The following is a 24,105-nucleotide window of genomic DNA, read 5'->3' on the forward strand; positions in this document are numbered from 1 at the left end:
TAAAAATAATTGAGTTAATAACTCAAAGCACCTTGCAAAATAATACAAAAATGCACTACCAAGATAAAACAAACCACGTACAGTACCTTGCGATTTCTTATCTAAGCGTGCACACAGGGCTGTGTGTAAGGGTTAATACCGCCTAGCCTTTCAAGCGTTGAATTTGCTCTCCATCCCTAAGAGACCCTGACTCTCGGCCGGCGCAGTAGCAGATCGCTCCGCTCACTTTCAGGGTTGGGAGTTGACCGACGCTCCCTAACGTCTCCCCGCCCGGTTGTTGATGGGATGCTGGAGGACTGAGAGGAGGAGCAGCTGCAGCAACAACATCTCCGATGGAGGGGATACCGTTTTAATGAGAGAGGGGAAAAAAAAGAGGCGGGGGGGATAGATAAGTGTCCGCCTAGCAAGGCAGATTGGAAAGGAGGTCGGGAAAGGGCCGGTACCGCCAGGGGAGGAGAGGGGGGTATACATGCACACGTCCGCCCGGGGTGACCGCTTGCGCTGGACGGGGGAGCCGGGCGGTCCGTCTCAGGCGGCTCCTCGGAGAGCGGCGCAGCCACTCTAACAAAGATACAGAGACTCTGGCACGGAAGAGCAGTCTGGTGGCGCACCTGTGCGGGTTTCTCTCTCTTGTTTTTTCCTCCCCCCCCCTCCTCTCCTCAGTCCAGCGTGTTGTTTGAATGCATTTGCAGCGGGGCTGTGCCGCCGGTACCTGCTGAGATCGGGCCTGGCGGAGGTCCGTCTCACCATGTAACAGCAGCCCGGCTCAGCGCTTCGCTCTCTCTCGCCACACATTCCCCTAGTACTGCTTTTGTGCGTGTGTGTGTGTTCAGCTCCTCTAAAGATGTGAGAGTCGCCTGCCTCCCCCTTTTTTTAAAAAGAGAAACGCTGATCATTTTAGTTTTGAAACGACATTTCTTTCCGGGGGCGACAGGCTTGCTGTCTTGACGACGCTGCGGACGCGAACCGATGTCTTTTCTCGGTTTGGGTTTCGGTAATAACTTCAGTTTCGGACGAGACCAACCTGCGGATGAGTATGGATCGCGGTCTGATTTGCACGGTATGCGTCTGTTTAATTATTTTCTGTTTTAAATGTGACTTGCATGAGGGGCATTGAGCGTTGATGGCATGCACAATAATACCACTTGCTAATGTACGAGACATCAGGCTGGTTGAATTGCTAGCGCCCCTGCGACGCTGTTTCAGTCGTGAGTCGGAGATTCGTGGAAAGACCGTCTCAGATAATTGGAGTCTAACAAAATTGTCTTATTTTAAGACGTTTGTTATTCCCCTTTATCACGCTGGGTTGCTGATGTGATCGATGGCCAGTAACAGAGTTGCACAGATCACAGAGCAAACCAGAAACCTGAGCTGAAATCGTGACTGGACAATTTAATATTTTACTCTTTAGTTGTCGCAAAGTTGGCAGGCAGCTGAGAGAGCTGCCGCGGGAGTCTGATTGACCAAGCGCTTGATACTGTTCTCGCTTCGTTAAACCCCTGGTGTCGATAAGATTAATCACGATTTATTCCCTCCATATACCGTGTGTTTTTTTGTTGTTGTTGCTTTTCTGGTTTTGATCAGTTACTAGTGCGGATTGTCCGTCCGGGAGCTCTTGGGTTAAGTATCTTGGCGTGTCACCGACTTTATTTGAATACTGTTTACGCAGTGTTGAGAAGCATCAAGAAATCGGATAGCACATGATTTCTGCTAAAGGAAGATAAATTAAAAAAAAAACGACACGTATCAGATTATTAAGCTGTGATCACGTGCTTTTGTGTACGTATTAATGTCGCTTACATGTCGGGACTGTACTGCACTGACTCCTCGGTGACTGAGAGGTATTTAAACGAAGGCAGCGCTAATGTTTTCAGGATGGCCTTCATTATTGTAATGGATGTAATTGCTCTTCTCTTAGAATACGCGGCCGCCTCTCCGCTGAAGGGGGACACATTGCGCCAGCGAAGGGGCGAGAATGCAACCGGTCTGAAAATCTAGCCTGCTCCACCGGGATGAGATAATACAGGCGGCACCGGGGAAACACGAACGATTTGATATTTATTCTGTCCTCGATTTAAAGAAAACAGACAGACGGACAAAAGAAAGACAGAAGCGCGCACCATGACCACGCCGGCGCTGCTGCCGCTGTCCGGGAGAAGGATACCCACCCTCGCCCCCGGCTCGTCCTCCTTCCCGCACCACAGGGCCACCCTGCGCCTCTCCGAGAAGTTCATCCTGCTCCTCATCCTCAGTGCCTTCATCACCCTCTGCTTCGGGGCCTTCTTCTTCCTCCCCGACTCCTCGAAGCACAAGCGCTTCGACCTGGGGCTGGAGGACGTGCTCATCCCGCACATCGACTCCGGCAGGGAGGGCAGGCACCCGGGGCAGCAGATCATCCACGGGCAGGGCGGCCAGGACGCGCACCGCCACAGGTGAGCTTTCCGGCTGGCCAGGGGGCTGGGAGACTCCCTGACAACCAAACCAGACTTCTGGAGAAAGAGGCTAAGAACCACTGTAGCTAAAATCACTGTTCATTATTTTAAAAAAAACAGGATTATTCCAATTCACAAGATGGGGAAAAGGGCGAATGTACTGTATCTGACAGCTATCAAGTGGGTTATTAAAAATACTTTCCGACCTACTGTAGGTTATATTACAACCCCTTCTGGGGGGTAAAAACGTGCTTACTGAGTTCCTTTTTTGACATCCAGCGTGGGTGACCTCTCAGCACTTGGGTGTTGGGTTTTACTGTGCACCTCCTGTGTGGAGTTCGTACGTTTCTCTCTCCCCTTTTCTGCCTGAGGTTTCTTCTCACCTCCTCCAGACGTGCTGGTTAACTTGTGTGTAAGTGTGCCCTGCAGTGTACTGAGGTGCTGTCAGAGGTGTGGTCCTGCCTGGCTCCATTCGCAAGCAGAACAGGCTTGAGGTCAGATTGAATCCAATCTTAGACTTCAACATGTCTTCATTGATCTCTGATGGGGCGAAGGGTTAAGTTGTTTGCAGCCATGTATAAAGTATATATAAATGTTGTGCAGAATTTCTTGAAGAATACCCTACTATTGGACCAGTCGGCTTTAACAAATAAATATTTACGTTCAGAAAGTCTCTGAGCTGCCTGCTGAGGAGGTGGTTCTGTTTGACTGAAGTTGAAGTTTGTGTTCACACACTGTTGAATGCAGTCATTATGTGCACAACGCACTCAGTGCCTCTTTGTTGCTTCACAGTGTTGTCTCCAAAGTAAACAGAAAGTTTCCTCTGTACGAATGTCATGGCAAAATAAGAGTAATTTGAAATGACAGAATTATTGAGCACCTTAAGATGGTGTGTGGCGTTGCGGGACCGGCAGAAACCCATTGCGTTGCAGCGTCGTGCCTGCCGCAGTGGTTGTGGAGGCCTGCAAACGCACATTTACAATATTGACAGCTCACGAGCACAGCGGGGAGGGCACTGGTTGTCATGTTGGCTTGAAAAGAAAATCGGAGCTTAATGGTAATGATAAGGATGCCGGTTGTCTTAGTAACACGACTCGACTGATGTCGGAGTGCAGCGTATGTAGGGAAGTTTCTAGTGTGAGAGGGCTGGATCTGTGAAGCCTCCTACACCATCAGATAGGGTCTGAGCAAGGCAAGAGTTGGCACTTTCCCAAAATGAGTGTGACTTCACCTTGTGCTACTTAATCCTCTGTTTTTCATGACTGTCAGATTGGACCACGTGGTCTAAAGGCTGCTGGCTGTGCTATCAGCTGAACAAGCAGGGTCTCCCAGTTGGGAGAGCACAGGGTAGACACACACAGGGTAGTGAGCCAGTGCTGGTTTCTGCTGGGTGAATGACGTATCTGTGAAAGCTGAGGGGGGGAGTTAGGGGTTCTGCTACAAATGGGGCACATGGGCAGGAATTTAATGTGACAGAAAACTGAACTCGGTTACATGTTTCAACATTGGGGAAAAATGGAAGTGAAAGCTAAGCGAAAGATTTTTAAGTGCACATCATATGGTATTCCTTTACTTTATTTTGAGGTGTGCGTTTTAGTTCTTATTTAAGCTTTTCCTTAAATCATAAAAAAAAAATTTGGTAAACTGGAGCATGAAAATTATAAGTTTGATTCACCCCGGATATTTTCAACACCAAAATCTCTCCGTGCCCCTTCAGAACTGGTGACATTTAGATAAGTGCCCTTGGGCAGCTACATGAGCTGATTGTCTTTACACACGTCAACACGCATCAAGTTTGGACAGTTTTGCTGTGGGACTTGTGTACGGAGGATGAGTTATAAAAAAGAAGGTCTGTACATTTTAGAAAGGTTTGATAATGCAAATGCTTCTTATTGAGTTGTTTAATAATCTCCATGGCGAAAGGGCTTTGTGTGGTGGGCTCTGTATTCAGAACTCTCAGGTGCTTAATCCCCATAGCTCCGGGGAGTTTGAATGCATAAGTATTTTGAAAATAGAGTTCTGGCTTGTTGGTTTGAAAGATGTACAGTTTTTTTTAGTCCCTTCATTCAGTCTCCTTGGACTGAGTGTTTTTCAGCGTGTGCTCAACATTAAGCACATTTTCCTTGTTTCTGCTAATCTCCGGCTTCAGCCAGACTGGTAGGTTAGCGTAATTACTAGCAGGCATCATTCAGGTATCGGCAGAACTGTGACTTGCTGTGAAATACTGAGAGCAGAGGAGGGTGTTAAAGTGTTCGTGCCACACTTTTTTTTTTTTAAACATAATTTTCAAGTTGGCTTCTCGGCTTTCAATACTGCAGGGGGCCTTTCTCTCTTTTTAGAATTTTGTTTTCGGCGTCTCCTTGTTATTGCGCCTTGTGACTTGCGCAGAGGGAAAGGGAGACAGTCGCGCCTGCCTTCGACAGAGGCGTGTTTCGAGAATGTAGGCATGGGCGTAATAGAGGAGACGTAACAAAGTGAGCCTAAATTACAAATAGCAGTGACAGAGACCATCCATCCATTTTCTAACCTCTTTATCCCACTGAGGGGCGCGGGAGCCGGAGCCTGTCCCGGACGGGACGCCGGTCCATCGCGGAGCGCACACAGACGCACACACCAGGGCCGGTTTTCCCATAGGCCAGTTAAGCTCTCAGCATGCCTTTGCCCTGCAGGAGGAAACAGGAGCACCTGGTGGGAAACCCACACGAGGTCCAGCGCTGTGGCTTGTCTTGTAGGCGGTGAAAGACCGGGATCGATGGAAACCAGCCTTTTCGGAAAACAAGAGCCACCGTATAAAGTTGTGTGTAGATGTTCTTTAATGTGTTGTGGTTGTCAGTGATGCAAGCAGTCGGGATGCACCGCGTCCGCGTGGGATCTGAAACGCTGGTATGGTCAACGCTATTGCTATGACAAGCGCACAGCAATCCAAGCTGTAGCTAGCGAAGGCTACTCTGTGCAACCAACTGGAGCCTGACTCCCGTATTCACGATAGGTGTGCTGCATACAAAACTCTGCCGAGCTGGGGTTGTTGACGATGGATTAAAAACCAGCTACGCTCTTTGCAACATATAATCACGTGTTCTTGAAGAAGTGTCTCGCGACTGTCCGGACGTAAACACTCCTGGCGTGACAGGCTCTTATTACCCCAACACCATGCTGAGCGAGATGCTGCCACACTCCAATGACATCCTGTCTCTCTTGCAGTGACTCCTCTTTCTCAGTGGTCACACACCCTCGAGAGGGAAGGTGATGAATCGGTGACAGATCCCTGCAGTCTAAAACCTACGCATCAGGTTCCATCCGAAGCCCAGGTTCAGTGCATGTCTGGTGACTGTCCTGGGTTGAGGGGCCAATGGTACACTCATTGGTATTCTGTCAGGCCCCACTATTCTGTATTTTAATGCTGTTGTGTGCTTAGGATGGCTTATACATGTAAATGTGCTGGGTGGATGCTGTCTATTATTGGCTTTATGTTGTGTATTTGTATTGTAGGTCTTTAATTGTATGAGCTCACCAAACCAATTCCATGCAACTGGTTGTAAAGAATTGAGCCTGAACTTGAACAGTGGTTACAAGCCACCATCTGTGTGGGATTATAACTGCACACCTCTAAGTCAGAATCTGCCCTAAAAGGTCTACACACGGACAAAACGCAAGTACTGCATCTCTTAAAGATAATTTAGTGTGCGGGTGAGTTCTAATGACAGCAATGTGACCTCCTCCATCCATTGCATCATTATACAGAAATCAACATTTTCTCAATAAAAAGAACGGCATAATGTAGCTGATGTGAAACTATTGGCAAAGTTACGTAATACATTGATCTGAAGACATGTTTAAAATTACACATCTATAAAATGGATGGTATATAAAACTTATTTAAGATCAAGCGCGATGCTTATTCCTGTTCAGTGTCAGGGTCTGAAAGTTCAGTATGTCTCCATGTCTCCTGGAGGTGTGGACCCCTTCCTCTGCAGCAGCCAGGTTCCCCGGCTCAGTGTGCCTGTCGTGCCCATGTGCAGCGCGCTGTGAGGTCCGATGGCCATGTCCGATATCAGACAGGACTGTACCGTGGGGCTTTCATGTTCGCGTGGGGTGAGATTCTGTCACGCGTTGTTTGCATTTCTGCCCCCATGTCTGTTCTCATAATTCCTAATAAATGCGTCTTAATTAGGGCTCTGTTTTAGGGGAACTGCATCCAGCTCTCAGCCTTTTAATTTGTGCTCAACATACTGTAGCGATGGGAATCCTACATTGCTCGTTTGAATTGATGGCTTTGTGGGGCAGAGTTCTGTCTCTAACAGTAGCTGTATAGAAGGGTGCTTTCTCCCTGTCAGCATGAGGATTTTCCGCTGTGGGAAGCAGTGGGAGAATTGAATTGTACCAACAGATAATATCTTTGTCAGTTTTTTTAACTCTGGAACATGGATTAGTATCCTTTGTTTCAGATCATTGTTTTTTTTTTACTTTCGTAAAACAGTACTTTATTACACATGCCCAGCTAAGCAGTAGTAGCATTAGAGGATGGTAATTTTCCTAACATGAGAACTGAAGATCTCTGTAATTGTTACCTGAAATTCCTCTCAGTTTCTCTTTGAATGCAGTGTGACTTCTATTTTGAATTGTTTTCACAGACATCTAGAAGGGGAGATTTGACAGTGTATTGTTTACTGAGACGTACAGCCTAGTCTACATAATTTAGCAACTGAAACAAAATGACACAGAACATTGTCATTTTTCTTTGACAGTTTTGCTTTATTGTTAAAGGGACCTGTTTTGCTTTTGCCCTGTTGCATTGTGTTTAGGGTCTTCATGTAAACCCGAGCCATGAGTTTCCCTGGTATACAGGGAAATACTGTACATCTAAAACCTAAATTTTTATTCATATTCAAAGGCTTTTGTCACCCCTTTTTGTCAGTACAGGAAAGTAGGCCTAGAAATGACTTCACAGTAAATTGGATACCTACTGCTAGTTTGTGCCTATTATTTAGTGGTAGAACTGTGCACCGTAATACCCCTGCAGTGAATGGAGATGTGACAGAATGGTTTCTAGATTTCCAAAGAAATAATGCTGAGAAACAGCCTTCAACTGAAAGTTCATTCTCCTAATATATTATAGTGATGCATGAATACCCCATGAGCCCAAGGGGAACCTGGCAAGTTTTTGTCCCAAAAAATTGCAAAGTGCTTCAGATATAGGAGGGAATCCTCTTCATCTTCTGTTCACCTGGCGTGGCAGGCCTGTGTTAATTTTATATAGCGCCTTTAAAGGTGGCTTCTCAAAGTGCTTTACAGAAAGACAACAACAATTAATAAAAAGAATACACAAGATAAAACACAATTACAGTACACAGAGGAGGTGTGGATGGTGGTACTAAGTATAGTAGGAGCAGAGGGGTGAAGAACAGAACCAGTTCAGTAAAGGCTCTTCTAAAGAAGGTTTTGAGTCTGGATTTGAAGGAGTTTAGAGAAGGTGACTCTCTGATATCCTTGGGGAGAGAGTTTCAGAGCTTGGGGGCACAACAGGAGAAGGCCCTGTCACCCATAGAGTGTAGATGAGCTTGGGGGACAGACAGGAGAGCAGAATTAGAAGAGCGAAGGTTGCGAGGTGGGGAGTAGGGCGATAATAGTTCAGACAGGTACTGAGGTGCCAAGCCATGCAGAGCCTTATAGGTGAGCATGAGGATTTTAAAGTCTAAAGTCTGCAGCTTTTTTCTTGTTGCAGATTTACAGGTTTTACATGAGGTACCTTCTGAAGAAACTGCTTAATTTTTTCAAACAAAAACGTGTTTTAGGAGCTTTGTTTCTGGAGGCGCAGTAGTTAGCATCGCTGCCTCGCAGTGCTGGGGCCCTGGGTTCAATTCCTGGATGTTATCTGTGTGGAGTTTGTATGTTTTCCCCCGGTTTGTGTGGGTTTCCTGCCACAGTCCAAAGATATACTGGTAGGTTATGGGAAAACTGTCCGGGTTTGAGTGTGTGACTGTTTGTGTATGTGTGTGCCCTGCAGTGGCGTCCTATCAAGGGTGTATTATGTTTTGTGATCATTGCTTGTAGCTCCCCCACGACCCTGTATTGGATTAAACAGTTAGAAAATAGATGGATGTTGCAAAGCTACTGTTAATGAGAGTTAAAAGACAACGGCTCTTTTCTATCCTATAACTTGTAATGTACCCCTGAAGTGGCAGTCTCCTGCTTTTTTCTGAGTCATTCAGGAGGGAATTGGTTAATGAGCTGCAACTCAGTTCTGTTTTTATTGAAGTCTTAAAACTGTTGATTGCTGTGGTTCAGCTTTCTTTTGGTTTTCTGCAAATAAAGCTCAGGCACTCAGTGGAAGCTGCATGAGAAGGAACTGCATTGATTGGGTAACCAGCCAGTCGTTCCAGTGCCCTTGCACGTGTGCAGGTCACTTTCACCTCATGATATCTCATCAATTACAGCTATCTTCAATTTAGATGTAAAGGACAAGCTAAACAAAATGCTGTTTATTTACCTTCACAGTTCAGTAACGTTTAATGCAAGCTCTCCAGGAGGAGAGCACCTCTAATTTCTCCCTGACACCTGCACGCAGGGTCTCCCCTGGGAGACAGCTCTCTCTCGCTCCGGCTGCAGCACAAGCTGGCATCTCTCTTCAAAGCCTGGTTGTCGCTGCTAATTCACAGGTTATCTGTGTCTTTTCTTCTCCTGGTGGGCTTCTTCTGCTTCCTGTGGTGACTGCAGAAGCCCAAAACACTTTCATCTTGCTCTGTCAGGGTGGATTCAGAAGTTGCAGTCAAGTCCAGATACGTGATTGTGGAAACTGATATTTAGTGATATTTTAGTCTTAATTTGCTGGTTTTGAGGAATGACCACCTTGTGACAGAATGAGGGAATTGAGGAAAGGTTGCTGCATTGTTGCTTCAGTTGGACAATGGAGGAGAGGTGTTGGTGTGACCACTCTCGCTGGTCTCCTGAACGCTAGAAATTGCGGTCTACCCACCTTGGACTGGTGCGCACTGATCTTGAATCTTGACTGAAAATGACCACCCTGCTTCTTGGTAATGGCCTTGCCTGAATTTGAATGTCAGCTATAACAGGATCAGCTGCAGTTGCGATTGTGAGGTCTCTGCGCCAGAGATTTTAACCAGTCTTGAGCTGGGTAACGACGAACCGTAACATGCATCTTCACCTTCCGATGGTTGTGACAGTGATACTTCTTTAATGCCTTAACGGTGTTCTGAATGTGCTCTGGTATTTTTGATGCAAAGCCTTCTTCTCTTCCAGTCACTTGTAGATACAATCAGATGATGGCTACACACAGTTTTGCAGCACTCCTGCAGAAGAAGCTCCGTATTAGAAATCACCCTAAAGCAAACTCCAGAAAGTGAGGACAAAGCAGAGAAATCAGCTGAGGATTATATATATATACGTTTTACCTTAAAATGGATTGTGACTGTTAGTGAATACTGCAGGCATCAACACTGAGCCCTAATGTGTGCGACTAAACCCGGGCATAGTTAGTGAAATCTAATTTCCAGATGATACAAAGGCAAGTTGAAATACAAGGACAGCCTTTTCAGCACTACAAATGATACAAGAGCTTACATGCACCTGGTTAATTAAATATAACGTGGGTGAGTGCAAGGTATTAAATGCAATCAACAAGAAAGTATATTTTAAGTATTTAATGGATGGTATTGCATTACAAGTAGAAGCAATCTATGATAAACATCATGGAGTTTGCCAGTCTCCTCATCTACCATAGATGGTATGCCAGCAGAATGCTTTGTCTTATTGTTGAGATTATAGAATTTAAATCACGCAAAGTGATGTTGCAATTTACAGTTCATCGTCCTTTGGAATATTTAGTTTAGTTTTGCTTATTATGCTCTACAGATGACAGTGCTGCCCCAGAGGCAGTACAATGGTGAGCATCCAGGCTGATGAGTGATCAGACAGGAATGTTTTACTCAGGCGATTAAGAGAATCAGATCTTTCTGGAACAAAAAAAGAGATTACGCTGGGACTTGATTCAGAAATTCAAAATCTTTAAGTGCTCTGACCTCGTTAGTCTGCAGGACTTCTTTAAGATCAGCAGGGACATTGACACCACTGGATGTCACATTCAGGAGCCTTCAGGACGGGGAACAAGAAAAATGCAGAGGTTTAAGAGTCCAGAATTGTAAACAAACTTCCTTACCATGTGCTTGAAGCTGACCCTGTGGGATCCTCACACTGGAAATAAGAAACGGTGTGAGGGACAGCTCAGGTCTTTCAGCTGTAATGAATCAAACAAGCATGATGGGCCAGATTCTCGGTTTTAAAGATTCTCATGTTAGCAGTGCATTTGTACTGAGGAATTGTCTGTAAGATCTTTTTGTCTTGAGCTACTTTAATTAACCTTTTATAAAAAGGTAAAGTCAAACTTTATTTACGTTTCTTAAAAAGGGAAAGCCTTTCTTTCTCTCATACCTGAAGGAGGCTTGAGCATTATAATTTTGTGGTCTTTTACACTTTTCTTTTCTGCTTGGAATTAACTTTGCCTGTTTACAGTATGCTCTACGTTTCCCTGCCTGTGCACTGGTTTCTTTTGTGCTGATTCTGTACACATTTTATTCTTGTATCACCAAACTGTACTTAAGAACACATACGTTTAGCATATAATTAGATATACTTATTTAACCAGGATTATTGGGCTGTAGTGTACAGCTTTAATAGGCTAATAATAGCTTAATAGCTTCTGTCCGAATGCAGCAATTTGCAGTCTGTCATGGGGCTTTTGTGAAAAAAAATCCCTGAATGTTTGTTTGCTGTGTCATCATAACTGTGCTTTGGAGGTGGAATTTATGGTTATTTGGTTGGTATTAATGTAAATGCTTCTGGAGGTGAGATGTTTGTAGGTACATTGTTAATGACTGCCATTAGTGAGCATTAAGTATGGTGCTTATGTAATGCTGGCTTTGAAGGGATTATTCACAGTTCACACGCATTAATAAACAGGTATGAATTATGCAATTGCTTTTTTAAATGTAAATTGATTAGATTGCTTTCTCATGGTGTTTTTTAATTTTTCACGCTATTTTCCCAGAAGTACACAGCGGTTAGTTTTCTGTCTGTATACTTGTCGGGGCTATGCCTTCATTGCTCGAGTGTTTGACTTCTAGCCCAATCCATGATGCCTGGATTGTAGTTGCACTACTAGTCAACATTATGTACTTTGCAGTTAGTCCTGGCAGTCATGTCTTGGGCTTAGTATTGCATCTGTTCTCAATTACGTATGAAGCAAACGCAGGGAAGTTTTTTCTCATGTTTTGTCCCAACGTATGAGCTTAGTTTTGTGTCTATACAGTATATATACTATATTTCCAAAGTTGTTGATAAGAGAGGAGTATGTTCACGTCTATATTACAAAGGCAGTACATGTGTTGTTGTAAGCTTGTCTGGCACAATGTATCGAAGTTAGACATGCTAGCTGAGCATTTAAAAAATTTTCCTTTCAAAATGTAACATTTTTTGTATTGTGATGCATCACACAAACTGTAAAATGCCATTTCACAAAATGTTCAAAGCTATTTAAGATGTCCTACAAAGTTGAGGAGGTGTTCCAGTGGTCTCCACAAGAGCAGGCAGTTTGTGTCCCTGGATTAAGTGAAAAACAGGTTTGGTAGGAGGAGGTGTGCAGGGAGTGTTTAAGAGCTGAGCTGCTCAACGCAGATGGCTGCCAAGTAAGTTTGAGACCCAGAGGAATCAACTGTAAGACATTCCAACCGTCCACTTTGAGACCAAATCCATTATTTAAAAAAGGTGTTGTATACGTGTTTCTTTTTTTTTTATTTTCCAGAGTGACCGTGGGAGTAGAATTGGTAACTTATCTAACTGATAATAAAGCATTTTGTTTCCATGTAAGAATTCTATTGTAAGCCCAGATTTGTCAAGATCCTGTGACATTTTGGAGTATGTTATTAGTGTCATCTGATTTGATTTTGATTGATTTGAAACCTGCCATTGCATTTACCAGGTAGAAAACTGAATCCATACAGATACAGATCCATAATACCAAGCAATGAAACAGTTGTGAAATGCTTCCTATAATTTAATCTGTGCGCTGCTAAAGACGGGATAATCAGTCATTAGCCAGCGGTAGAAGTAGGTTCTCATGGTTTAGTCAATAAAGGTCAGAGATCTTCACTGTTTTATTTGGTGACACTTACTGAAATATGTTCAGATCAAATTAATGTAATTTTGCATTTCTTAGTTTACAATTGTAAGGTTTTAATGCCTTTTATTGTTGTGGTATATTCAGAGGCAAATGTGACTGTCAAGTGCTGCAGAATGTGGAACTGAAGTATTTAAAAAGTCCCTTTCACATCTGAAGTTTGCTGTGATGATGCCTTCTGTCACGCAGCTCTGCGGGGCTGGAAATAATATTTTTCATTTATTTAGCAAGGGTGGCTCAGTGGTCAGCACTGGTGCCTCACAGCGCTGGGGCCCCGGGTTCAATTCCAGACCTGGGGCTCTATCTGTGTGGAGTCTGTAAGTTCTCCCCGCGTTCGCGTAGGTTTCCTCCAGGTACTCCAGTTTCCTCCCCGAGTCCAGGGACGCACTGTTTCAGTAGGTAGCTGGCCTCCAGGAGAGTTGTCCCTGGCGTGAGTGTGTACATGCTTGTGTCTGTGTCTGTCCTGCGGTGGTGCACCCTGCTTGCTCCTGGTCCTCACTGGGATAGACTCCGGCTCCCCTGCGACCCTGAACTGGACAAAGTGGTTAGAAAATGTTTAGAAGTTGTACGACGGAGGATTTAATTTGTATAGAAAAAACACGATTTGTTTAGCAGTTTCTAAATTGCATCTTCTGCTGTAAAAGTGTTGAATTTGAAAACTAACCCACGGAAAACACTGAACAGGTTCTGTAGTAAAAAAGTTCTAACTCTTTCTAGATCCATGTCATGCTTTGACAGCTGTAGGGTTATTTTGAGATTTGAAGAACTAGACAATATTGCTTTGTTAAAGGAGCTCATTGTGTTCTTCTAATGAATGAATCAATTAAACGTCTCATGTCCCGCAATTTAATTTCATGTTCTAAATGAAGCTAGTAGTATACTGAGTCAATTGCAGAGGAGTCAGTAGAAATTCGCCCCTAGGATTTTCTCCAGTATTACTGAAGTAGGTAAGTAACGGCCCCTTTTCAGTAAGAAGTACTGCATTGTCTTTACATTGTACTTAACAGTTAAATCCATTCCAGGGCAGATAGAAAATTTAATACCAAAAAAATAGCAGTCTGTACATAAGTGTGCATCACAGTTACATATGATCTGTCTTGAACTACAATGTGATACTTTTCCATCCGTGCTCTATTTTTCAGTGAGAGTCCGAATTGTACGGTAATTAAATTTTTATTTCTGTCAGATGTTTTCCTGTCCTTTTCTTGGTGTGTAGACTTGTAAAGTGAAGCATTGTTTCTTTCTAATAATAGCTCAGATCATCATGGAACAACAACAGCACTGCCAAGTTTATACAGTTTGTTTTGGGAACTGAATTTGCTCAAATACAGCAAAAATTGAATCAACCAATTAAAAAAAGAGACGGATATTAAGCTGAAAAATCTGGTGATGATCTAAGCCTTTGAGCAGCTGTTGCCTAAAGTGAATAGAGTGTGCTTGCATGTTCTTCTACGGTCCTGCCAAAACTTCTCTTCATAATATTAAACTCCAAATGGCAGGGCTGTCAAGCTGCATGGCGTGCCAGTTTGGCGAGGTGAGAGCCTGCGACCAGCCTGTCGGGACCTAGAGTAAAAGTAATTTCGAAGCCCTGAAGTACAGTTCTGTCAGAGATTCCAAGCGATGGCCACATCTTTGTTTTAATTTGTCAGAATTGTTTGTGGTGTGCAGAGCACTGTGCCTGAGCAATCTGTGATCACGCCTGCCTTCTGGAGGTCTTTTGGCAACCTTGTAATCAGGAGCGTACTTATCATTTCTGACAGCTTGTTGCTGTAATGAAGGGTCTGAGCAGCTGTTATTTCTTTGGGGTAGCCCTTCATGTTGGAGTTATTTATTTTCCCTTGGGGAACGGAGAAATCGGGAGGTTACAAATGCTCTTTTCCAGCAAAACAGTTTTATGTTTTGTTCTTTTTTTTTTACTTTTGATGATGTTGTTGTTTAGTTACATCAACAGAAAAATCCCTGCGAGAGTGCACTGCGAGAAGTGTGCATGCATTGTTTTCCTGTTTATCCTTTTAATTTGTTTTTTTAATGAAGTGACTTTGAGATAAGCACAGCAGGTCACCACTGAGCCCAACTAAAGCTGTCTTGTTTCAACTGTTTATTTTCTAAAGGTATAATATATTGTATTCAGAGCATCAATTAACAATGAAAAGAAAACAGAAGGAAGGAGAAATGAAGAAGCCAAGAATTAATCTTGTTAAGAGGAACTGGAAATCTGTCATCCACATATACTAAGTGCCTTATACTCCAAGAAGACACCTTGCTAATTATGCATTCTCTTTTAAAACATAGTGTCAGTAATAGACTTTGTTTTTTTTTACCAACTGATTATACGGTTTCCTATTTAGTTTTGAGTTTTTCTGTGTGCTCAAGACAGCTTAGATGTTTCAGGTTTTCAATGCATTTAATAGATGTCCCGTGTTTTTACATCACATGGAAGGTGCAGATGAGATACACTTTAACTTTTAAAAAAAAATACATTTATGCATTAGCTTTTTTCAAACATTTAGTTTTTCATACAAGATGCTTTGTCACTTAATTGCAAAACAGGTGTCCGTGAGGAGCTGAGACTTTTTTGTGGTTTAGTCACATAATGGAAAGGTCGGTTGACATTAGTATATGGTGTAAATCATGCATAAAAGCAACTTTTCCTAAATAATCAGGATCCCACACTTTTTAAAATATTGGATGCCTGTGTTGAAGAACTTTTCCTGAAAAAAAGTAATGATAGGAAGCTACCAGCCATGCATTTATTTTGAGCCACTGTATTTCCCTTTTCAAGGAATCTGAACAAAACCCCCTAATCTGTGCAGTCTGCGAAAGGTGCTGTACGAATCAGCTGGGATTTATTTAACAAAAACCCTGCTTAAACCGGACAAGGACAATATCTGCTGAGTACAGCACAGCTTCAGTGTTTAGGAGTTATTTGGATCTGAGGAACTGACTAGGGGTCAAATGCAAACATATCTGTACTGAAATGCAAGTTGCAGAGTTTACATTTAAATCCATTTCACTTGGTTTGTACTAGTGCTTATTCTGAATTAAACCTGTTTCAATTTAAAATTAATGAGAAACCCTGAGTCATGTTTCCAATGCATTTAAAGTGCTGTTCAGTAATTGGCAGCGGTTGTGTCCACCTCTGTGCTACCTCTCTTCATTAAGATGTGATTGGCAATTTGTGTATCAGTCAGGCGCTGAGCATTCAACCCAGTCAAGCTCACCTGTTCCTGATCTTCTCAGCCTCTGAAGTATGAAGGAATGACATGTTTTGGCAAATAAAGACGGGTCATTTTTAATTTTTCATTTACCATGTGTTGCTTTGTTCTTCTGAGCAAACCACTAAGTGTGAGTGTTACTGGTTATAAATTCCCTGGATAGATGTCGGAATGTGAGAGAATATTATCGGTCATTATGTAACCTACTTCGTATATATTTGCAGACCTTATAATTATTATTGGTTACATGACCATAGTGTTGATGTTGCTGCTGTAAATTTGTCACCTTTGATTTGGATAAAGCCCCATGCCAAATTAATAATGAGAGAACAAGCCACATTTATTTTTGTGTATCAATGAACAGCAGTTGTGTGAAAGGGTATTTGAAATGCATATGGTATAGTGTAGAGGCATATTGTTTAAAAAGAAAATAAGACCATTCAGATAGTACAGGTGCTCAGTACTCATACATTTTCATGTGTGTCATGAATGAAGAGATCAATGAGCTGATATCTAGCTGGCTATGGAGCAATTAGACACTGTACAGTACAGGTAGCGGAAGACACTGGTGGTCTCGATTCCTCACAGTGTACATGGGTAGAAAAGTGCCTTGATAGTGTTACAAAGGGTGGGGGCGGAGGGTTACGAAAATGGTGAATAACGGGAATTGACTGAGCGGTTAGTTAATAAGTAAAATAAATAATCATAACCTTCCACTTGTAATGATTTCTCCACTAATGTACCCGAACGGTTGGTGTCGTTGGTGGCACCTGAATTTTTTAATTCTCTGGCAGGGTAATAATAACTGTAACAGGAGCTTTCAAAGGTTCATGTCCGGCAGAGTGTTCGTTTTACATTACCTGCCGATCCCATAAAACCGTTTTAAAAGGGCAGACTGGAGTTATGTGAAAGTCTGTAGTGGAGGATATCCCTAAACCTGGCCCCTTCTGTCTGAATACCATGACTCTGACTCTGCTTTGTCTCCCTGAGGCCTGGGCCCGCGACCGGCCCACCTCGCCATGCCGGCTCTCCCTGATGCCGCTCAAACGACGCCGAGCCCCAGCACCCCTCCCAGCTCGGCAGGCCGCGGATCGCGGGTTGCCTCGGGACACCCTCTAGATCTCCGGCTCCTGCTGTTGGTTTCTCCGTCTCCGACGCCCGAACCCTCCGCCCAGCCCCTACAGAGTCCAGCAGCGCCGCCCAGCCTGCTGTTTCCCCAGGGGTACCCGGGTCTGCCTCCCTCCACCCCTCTCCTGCGGTCGGTCCCCAGCTTTTCCACTCTTGGCCCCCAGCACCCCACCCGGTGACCTGCGGACAGAACTGAGGGTTTGCAGCCCCTTGGCCTTGAATTGCTCAAAGGGGGTTTGACGTATTTGATCTGTACTGCTGCTTTTCTGGGGGGTCCGTGTGAAGCCAGGCTCTGGAGGTGACACAGCACCGATGCCAGCTCCTGCCCGCTGGTCATCCTCGGTCGAAACCGTGCTCTTCACGGCTGTGTGCCCTGAGCCCTCACTGGTGGGCCTGGAAATGGTACTCAGGCTTTCAGTAGACTGTTTTTGACCCATGTCTTGGTTATGGGTCCAATTTTCTTCTTTTGGGTTGCCATTCTCTAAGTGAGGCATATGAAGCCAATCAAGCTATCACATTGAAATCGTGCTTCTGTTACATCTTAATTGGGATTTAAATTAATAGCTGAAATTCAGATACCACAGTTGCATTCAGTACCTTTATTATCCTAATACTGAATAACCTTAGTATGAAATTTCAGTTAGAAGGTGCTCTTTATGTGCAGGTTGAGAGTTGACGGCACAGGTTGTAAATTAAATTAGCCATCCTTGCTGGTAGATCCTTTCACATTTAGTGTAAAAGCACTAGGCAGCAGGTTTGTATTGTATGGTGTAGCCTGTCAAGAGCATCACAAGAGATCGTAGGACCAAGTTTTCACGTTTCATAGCAGCCTCTCGGAGAAAGCCTTTAAAGTGAAGCGTTGTGCATCTGCCAAGTGCAGCTTTAGGTTTCTGGGTTGTCTAATGCTCAGACTTTCCTTCAGCTCCCCCTCTTCCTGCTGGAGAGGAGCAGGTGGGCTGTGGCTTGTGGCCTCAGAATGTTAACACTGTGAATGCTCTGTCCTGGTGCAAACCATTACTCTCTTCCCTGTAGGCCTTTTAATATAATTTTCTCCTCATACAGGTGATCATAAAAATTATGAGCCTTATGTTCAGTTCAAGTGCAAGGAATGCTTTTCTTTCGGGGCCACTGCTTGTGTGTCTGACTGTAAGGTAGCCCGTTGCTGAGCTGCAGTTATGCTCCAGACCAAGTTACTTTTACCACAGTGCTGGTGCCAGTGGGTTTTACAGCATTCAGTTTGCTTCTCTCTGTTTCAGCTTTAGAGGGATATATTTTGGAGTGTGTAGAAGTGTTTTTTTGGCTCTGGGTAGTGTTTCCTCTACTGTAACTTTAATCCTGGGTGTTAAAGAACATAACACAAAAATATTCACTTAAACACCCAAACATCACCTAAATGCAGCACAGACTGGTACTTAAGTATGAAAACAATAAAATTTTGGTTAAGTGTTTGAGTAAACGTGTTTAAAGTCATTAGCTGCTGCATAAATAACAGGTAGGAAAACAGTAACACTCCTGCTCATTTACAGTACAGTGCTATAAAGTAGTTACATTGTTACAGTTGCGAGCAAATGCATAAACGTTAGGTAATATCCTGTACTATATGAACTTAACACATACAAGCTTTTATTATAAAAAAAACTTAAAATGTAAAAAAAGAAAGTAAATTCCTGATCTGATAAGATGTGAGGAAAGAAGAATCTCAACAAAACTTTACGAAAGCCCAGCTCGTAAGAATTAAAATCTGCTCGTTAAATGAAAAAACAGGTGAGAATTATTATATCTCGTATAGCGGGGAGATGACTGTACAGAGGTTTTTGATCTGGTTAGTTTATGGGGCTTTGAATCTCATTATTTCAGATTTCATTATTACTGTTAATATTTCTCCTGTCTAAATCAAATCTAATCTGATATGAGCTGACGTTTTGAAAACACTCCTAATCAGAGTAAATAAGGATTCTCTTACAGGACTTATTTCTGAAAAATAGTGGACTCACTGAATAGATGTATTACATCACCCCTCTTAAGTGCCAACTAATCTGTAAAAGTGTGTTGTGTTATGAGAAATTTGTGAAGCCAGATTTGGGTTGATGTTGCTGGCCTTCTGAGATGAGGTGTGTATGCTATACATGCAAATTCTGGAAATCTGTTTCTCCTTAGAAATGTTATGTATTTCAAGCGCACAATGATAGATCAAAGAAAAGTAGTGTATAAAAATACAGAAGTCGCAAGAGATGCCATGAAAGTCTACTGGATTAAATTCAGGCACTGTGAATTAAGGATCAAACAGCAGTTCTAACAAATGTGCTGTAATTAATATTGTCATGGAAAAGATTTCAAACCTCTGAAGATCAATGGCAGGAAAAATTTAAGCATACCTGTTTCCATAAATGTCTGAAATTCATGATCTGATATACCAGAACATATCCCAACTGTTCTCTTCATTTATAGTTAGCAATCCATTTTCTTCTGATTTTCATCAATACTATCTGATGTCTTTGTAGTGAATTCTGTTCTTGTTGCTGTTAAATCAAAATTAACATAAATTTAAGCAAATTCTGAAGGAGTTGTGGAAGGAAATGCATTGGAAAAATATTTTAATCTATTAGGAAAAGTGCTTGAAATTAGGATTGCTAGCTATGCTACATTATGAAAGCTGATTTAACAATAAGCAATATGAAGAATATTTTTCATATTACTTCGAAACTATAAATGTTCTCTTCTGATGTTCCTATAGATGTATTATGTACTAGCACATAGTGACTACAATCACTGCAAGTGAGACAGTTTTCTGTAGAATTTTTTACATTTTTTGAAGTATGCCATTTACATTAAAAAAAATCTGTAGTATCAAATTGGGACCACTGTTAAAAAAATAATTTTTAAATGATTAAAATATAACTGTTTTTATCAACAATTATTAATTTCAGTTTTTGACAAATCATATTGACATACTGTAATCTGTATTGCACACTTGGTAATATTAATAGTTAATAGAAAAAAAAGTGTAGGTGTGTAGAAGCCATTTTGGACAACCCCCAGGTTTCATAAATATTATCTGATAATGTTTCCAGTTTTAATCTGAACATATTCTGAACTGTGAGGAAATACAAAAAGGAAACTAAACTTCACTAGTGTTTCCAAGATTTGACTTGTTTTTTTAATACAATAATTGTAACTCTTATCTAACACTTGCAGGGAATTATTGGAGCTTGTTGTATATCTGCTTTCAGTAACAGGTGAAATGCTCTTATGATAAATGAATAGTATGAATGCAGACATGCTTATGATGTTTGTTTTTTTTTTACTCCAAAAGACCAAGAAAAAGGAATGTGTATTAAACCAAATTAACATTGTGAATGGGTTACTTGGAGTAAATTTCGTTCCCTAAGGACCTGAATTTTACTCACTGTATGTTGGAACAAACCCTTCTTCAAAGAGAAAAATGCTAATGAACTTGGAAGCCACACAGCTACGTTTGTGTGGCTTTCAGTTCCCATTTGACAAATAAAGAGATGTTCATACTTGGGAACAAGTATTTATTATGAATATTTTAACCGTACTAAGGTGACTAAAACTGTGACGTAATCTCACGTGGAACGGTAATGGAAACAAATCAGTTTCATTAAGGAGCTGTTACATGCAGACCTTGTAGTTTTCCACTGCATATTGGTCAACTCTTTGGTGTAAATAAGACATGAATGATAACGTAGGGGACGACATTTTACAAAGAACTGTCAGTCTGTCAGTGTGGGTGTTACCCACTGAGTATCTTGCTGAAAAGCTGTGATTTGAAACAGTCAGTGAAAGGCTGAAATGTTTGCTACAATATGTACATGGTGCACATGTTCTACATGCCTTTGCAAGTTTTTTTATGTAATTGTCACACCACCCTAATTTTACATTGTCGCTGAACAGCAGGAGACCAGGAGCTGAATGTGCATTGTCACACCATGTGAGTGAACTGTGCATGAAAGAGGGTTATACCTGGTGCACTGTGAATTCACGTGTAGTACAGTCCCCTACGACATGAAACTGACTGTTCAGGCCACCTTGTAGAGGGGGCCACGGCGCTTCACAGCACCCCACCTGTGACCAGAGAAAGCCCGGTTTGTTTCCATCGGGTACAGGTGTGAGAGCTGGATCCTGGGATGTATTAGGTTAGAATATGGCGACATGAAAAAATAACATTCAGTTACATCCCTCTCCTCCCCGTGCAGAATTCCCCAGCAGCGGGCTGTAGTTACCTGTATTTGTATGCAGTATCTCTGCTCTGCAGTTTTCACAATAATAGAACTTCGGGGAATGAACCTCAGTTGGCCAGATGGTTACAAACCCAGATACTCCCCAGATTGTCTTCATGTAACTTGAAGCCATTTGTTTTTGTTTCTGTTCGAAGAATTTCTAATTGGACTAATTTTAAGCAAGGCTCAAAGTGATTTTCCTTGAAAGTGAGAGTCTGTGGCTTTGCCTTTCATCTACAATTTGTTTTGTCTTCATACGCTTGCCCCGGTCCTTGTGCAATTTTAATATGAAATCCTAAGGGTGGCAACAAGTGCATTTTACAAGTTCGTCCACAGTCAAAAGCAAATAGCCAGTGACTCATGCATGCAGAGCTTTAGTAAAAATTCTTGACCTTTTCACTGAAAAGAATGCTACGTGAGTTGAGCCTCACCTCCTTCTGATTAAAGTGCCTATTGATTTATATGTTTTGCATGTAGTTTTTAGAAGGTCTTCACTAAGTGCCTTTCACATGGGCTTGTAGGAATAGACTGCTGTCAGGCTGACTGGTCATGAACAGTTCACTGCTCATGCTTCATGGATTTGCACAAATCAGATAATATACTCTACAGAATATTAGGCTGTTGATTTATTCTTTTGTTGTTTGGTATATTTTTTTAGGAATAATTTAACCGCGGGTTCTTCAAATTCATGTCTATAAGCCCACAATAAAGGTCTGTTTAACTCACATCACTGAGTCGTATACTGTACAGTAAATACTGTAGCTGTGGCATTTATATTTATTGAAAGCTGAAGCTTGAAGCTTTTTAGTCTTTTGCAGTATCTAACAGAGAAGACTACAAAGTACAAGTATACAAAATCCATTTTCAAAATCCACAGGTTGGACTTCTAAGCGAACCAGAGGACACAAGTGGTCCTCAAGTGGACTCAAGTGGCTCCTATGTGCAAGTGCATTTAAAACTGACAACATGGGGCAACTTGCAGAGGTCTGGAAGTATGGACCTAGCTACCCATAAAGATGTTGAGCCTGATGCTCTGGCATCCTTCAAGAAAGGGCAAAATGGGCTGAATGGTCTCTTCTTATTTTCAGCTATTATCACATTCTTGCGTATTTGTACAGAAAATGATCTTGCCCTTCTGTACTTTCTTTCGTAGAACTACTGCTATTCTAAACATAAACGTCTCCGAAGTCAGATGCACTTTAAATTTGACTCCCTCCACCCCTACACAAGTAGGCAAATGTCAGTTAACATTCATCAGTGAGCTTCAGTATATCTTTCCATGTTTTGTTGCTAATTTTCCAAAGCCGAATTTTGTCTGGTCAAAGACTACATTCTTGTGTTGAAAAGCTCTAGTGTGTTGACATGGAATGATCCTTTCCTATTCCTAATTAAAATGATTTGTAAAAACGGCTGATAATTGAAATGCTATTCATATTGTATGTGTTGTTTATAGTTTGAAATAATTGTTTTTCACATTATTTTCAGTGGTCTGAATAGGATGTATTTAACACTCTGACAAATATTTCTGAAACGGCTTTTATTAATGAGGTGTTTCTTGATGGATTTTAAATTACACTTTATAATGTGATGACTAATTTGAATCGCTTTTGTTTCTGTTATACAATTCATGCAGCTTGAATTGTACCTCTTATCTCAGTGGCATTGTCTCTGTCATTTGGGATTTTTTTTCTGATGGAGTTTTATAAACTTCAAAAATGTCTTGGAAAGTGATACAAGTGGTGTAAATGACCCGGTACCTCAGCTGCAACATCACCACCTTGGCGCCTGACCTAGTCAGATGTCAGAAGCTCAGCAGGTCCGGGTCCGGTCAGTGCTGGGATGGGAGATAGCCCAGGCAAACTACTGTACATGCTGAGTAGAGTCAGTGGCCCGGCAGTTGACCAGTATTTCCAGTCCAGTGGCCCAGTATGGTGACTGTGGGATACTGGGCTGTAGGGTGCTGTCCATTAGGTGAGATGTGACAACAAGGCCCTGATTACTGGGTTGTCAGAGATCCTTTGGCGCTTGTAGAAACCGTATGGGAACTGAGCCTGGTGTCCTGCCTGATCTCCACTCGCGGCTCGTGCAGACTGGTATACTGAAACCCCCCCTTCCCCTTAATTCAGCTGTTGAAGCTCTTTCTCACATTTCCATCTGATGTGCGCAGTAGGGGGGATGCCGACACATGGCCCAGGTTAGGGCTACACCTCAGTGATGGATGAGGTGGGTCTCCTCACATGTGCGGTGTGCTTTGGGATCCTTTGAAAATTGATTGTCCATCAGTCTGGTAGTTTAATATTAGATTTGGGGGGTCTTGGTCCAGAGAGTTATGAAATAATTGAAAATGCACGTTGTTTTAAAATCGCATGTCATGCAGCCTCTCCTGTTGGCAACATGGAAGTGAAGTAGCAGTGTCAACAGGTCAAGACGTGGACAAAGGATGTACTGCAAACCGTGAAGGTGAAGATCAGACGGATCAATCAAGCAATCAACGAGCGTTAAGCTTGCGAGGGGCCTTGCAATCTCATTTTGACCTCAGGTGATCGGTGCGAAAAAAACAAGCTGAGATTCAGCACATTTCCTCCGGTTACACTGAAAGAGAAGCCAGAACTTATATTAATGGTATCTGTAATAAACTTTCATTGCCCACTGGCAGGAATAGGTTTTTCAAGATGGAGCCCCAGCATCTCATGAGTCTCATCACTGTTATTGGTAAAGATCAGTGGTTCTGAGTGCAGGTTTAGTGCAGGAAGTTTAGTGCACATGCTGCACAGATGTGGGAAGTGTAACCATGTGTCTCTCAGGCTTGCTCTATGTTTACGTAACAGATGGTCATAATTTTGGGGTTTTCGTGCAAGATGCACTCAGGAGTGTGGTATGCGATATATGTAAAGCAAATG

At 42.5% G+C, this 24,105-nt stretch overlaps 1 protein-coding gene across 1 annotated transcript in view; it reads left to right on the forward strand.

Moving 5' to 3' along the window:
* Nucleotides 1-283: 283 nt before the first annotated feature.
* Nucleotides 284-24,105, forward strand: part of man1a2 (mannosidase, alpha, class 1A, member 2) — a 158,578-nt gene continuing 134,756 nt past the window's right edge. The window contains exons 1-2 of the mRNA XM_088912864.1: nucleotides 284-1,060; nucleotides 1,919-2,432. Coding sequence (XP_088768990.1) covers nucleotides 2,122-2,432 — 311 coding nt within the window. The 5' untranslated portion in view covers nucleotides 284-1,060; nucleotides 1,919-2,121. The remainder of the gene's footprint in view (nucleotides 1,061-1,918; nucleotides 2,433-24,105) is intronic.

This window comes from Atractosteus spatula, chromosome 4 (genome assembly GCF_055471065.1).
Source record: "Atractosteus spatula isolate fAtrSpa1 chromosome 4, fAtrSpa1.hap1, whole genome shotgun sequence".
Taxonomy (NCBI): Eukaryota; Metazoa; Chordata; class Actinopteri; order Semionotiformes; family Lepisosteidae; genus Atractosteus; species Atractosteus spatula.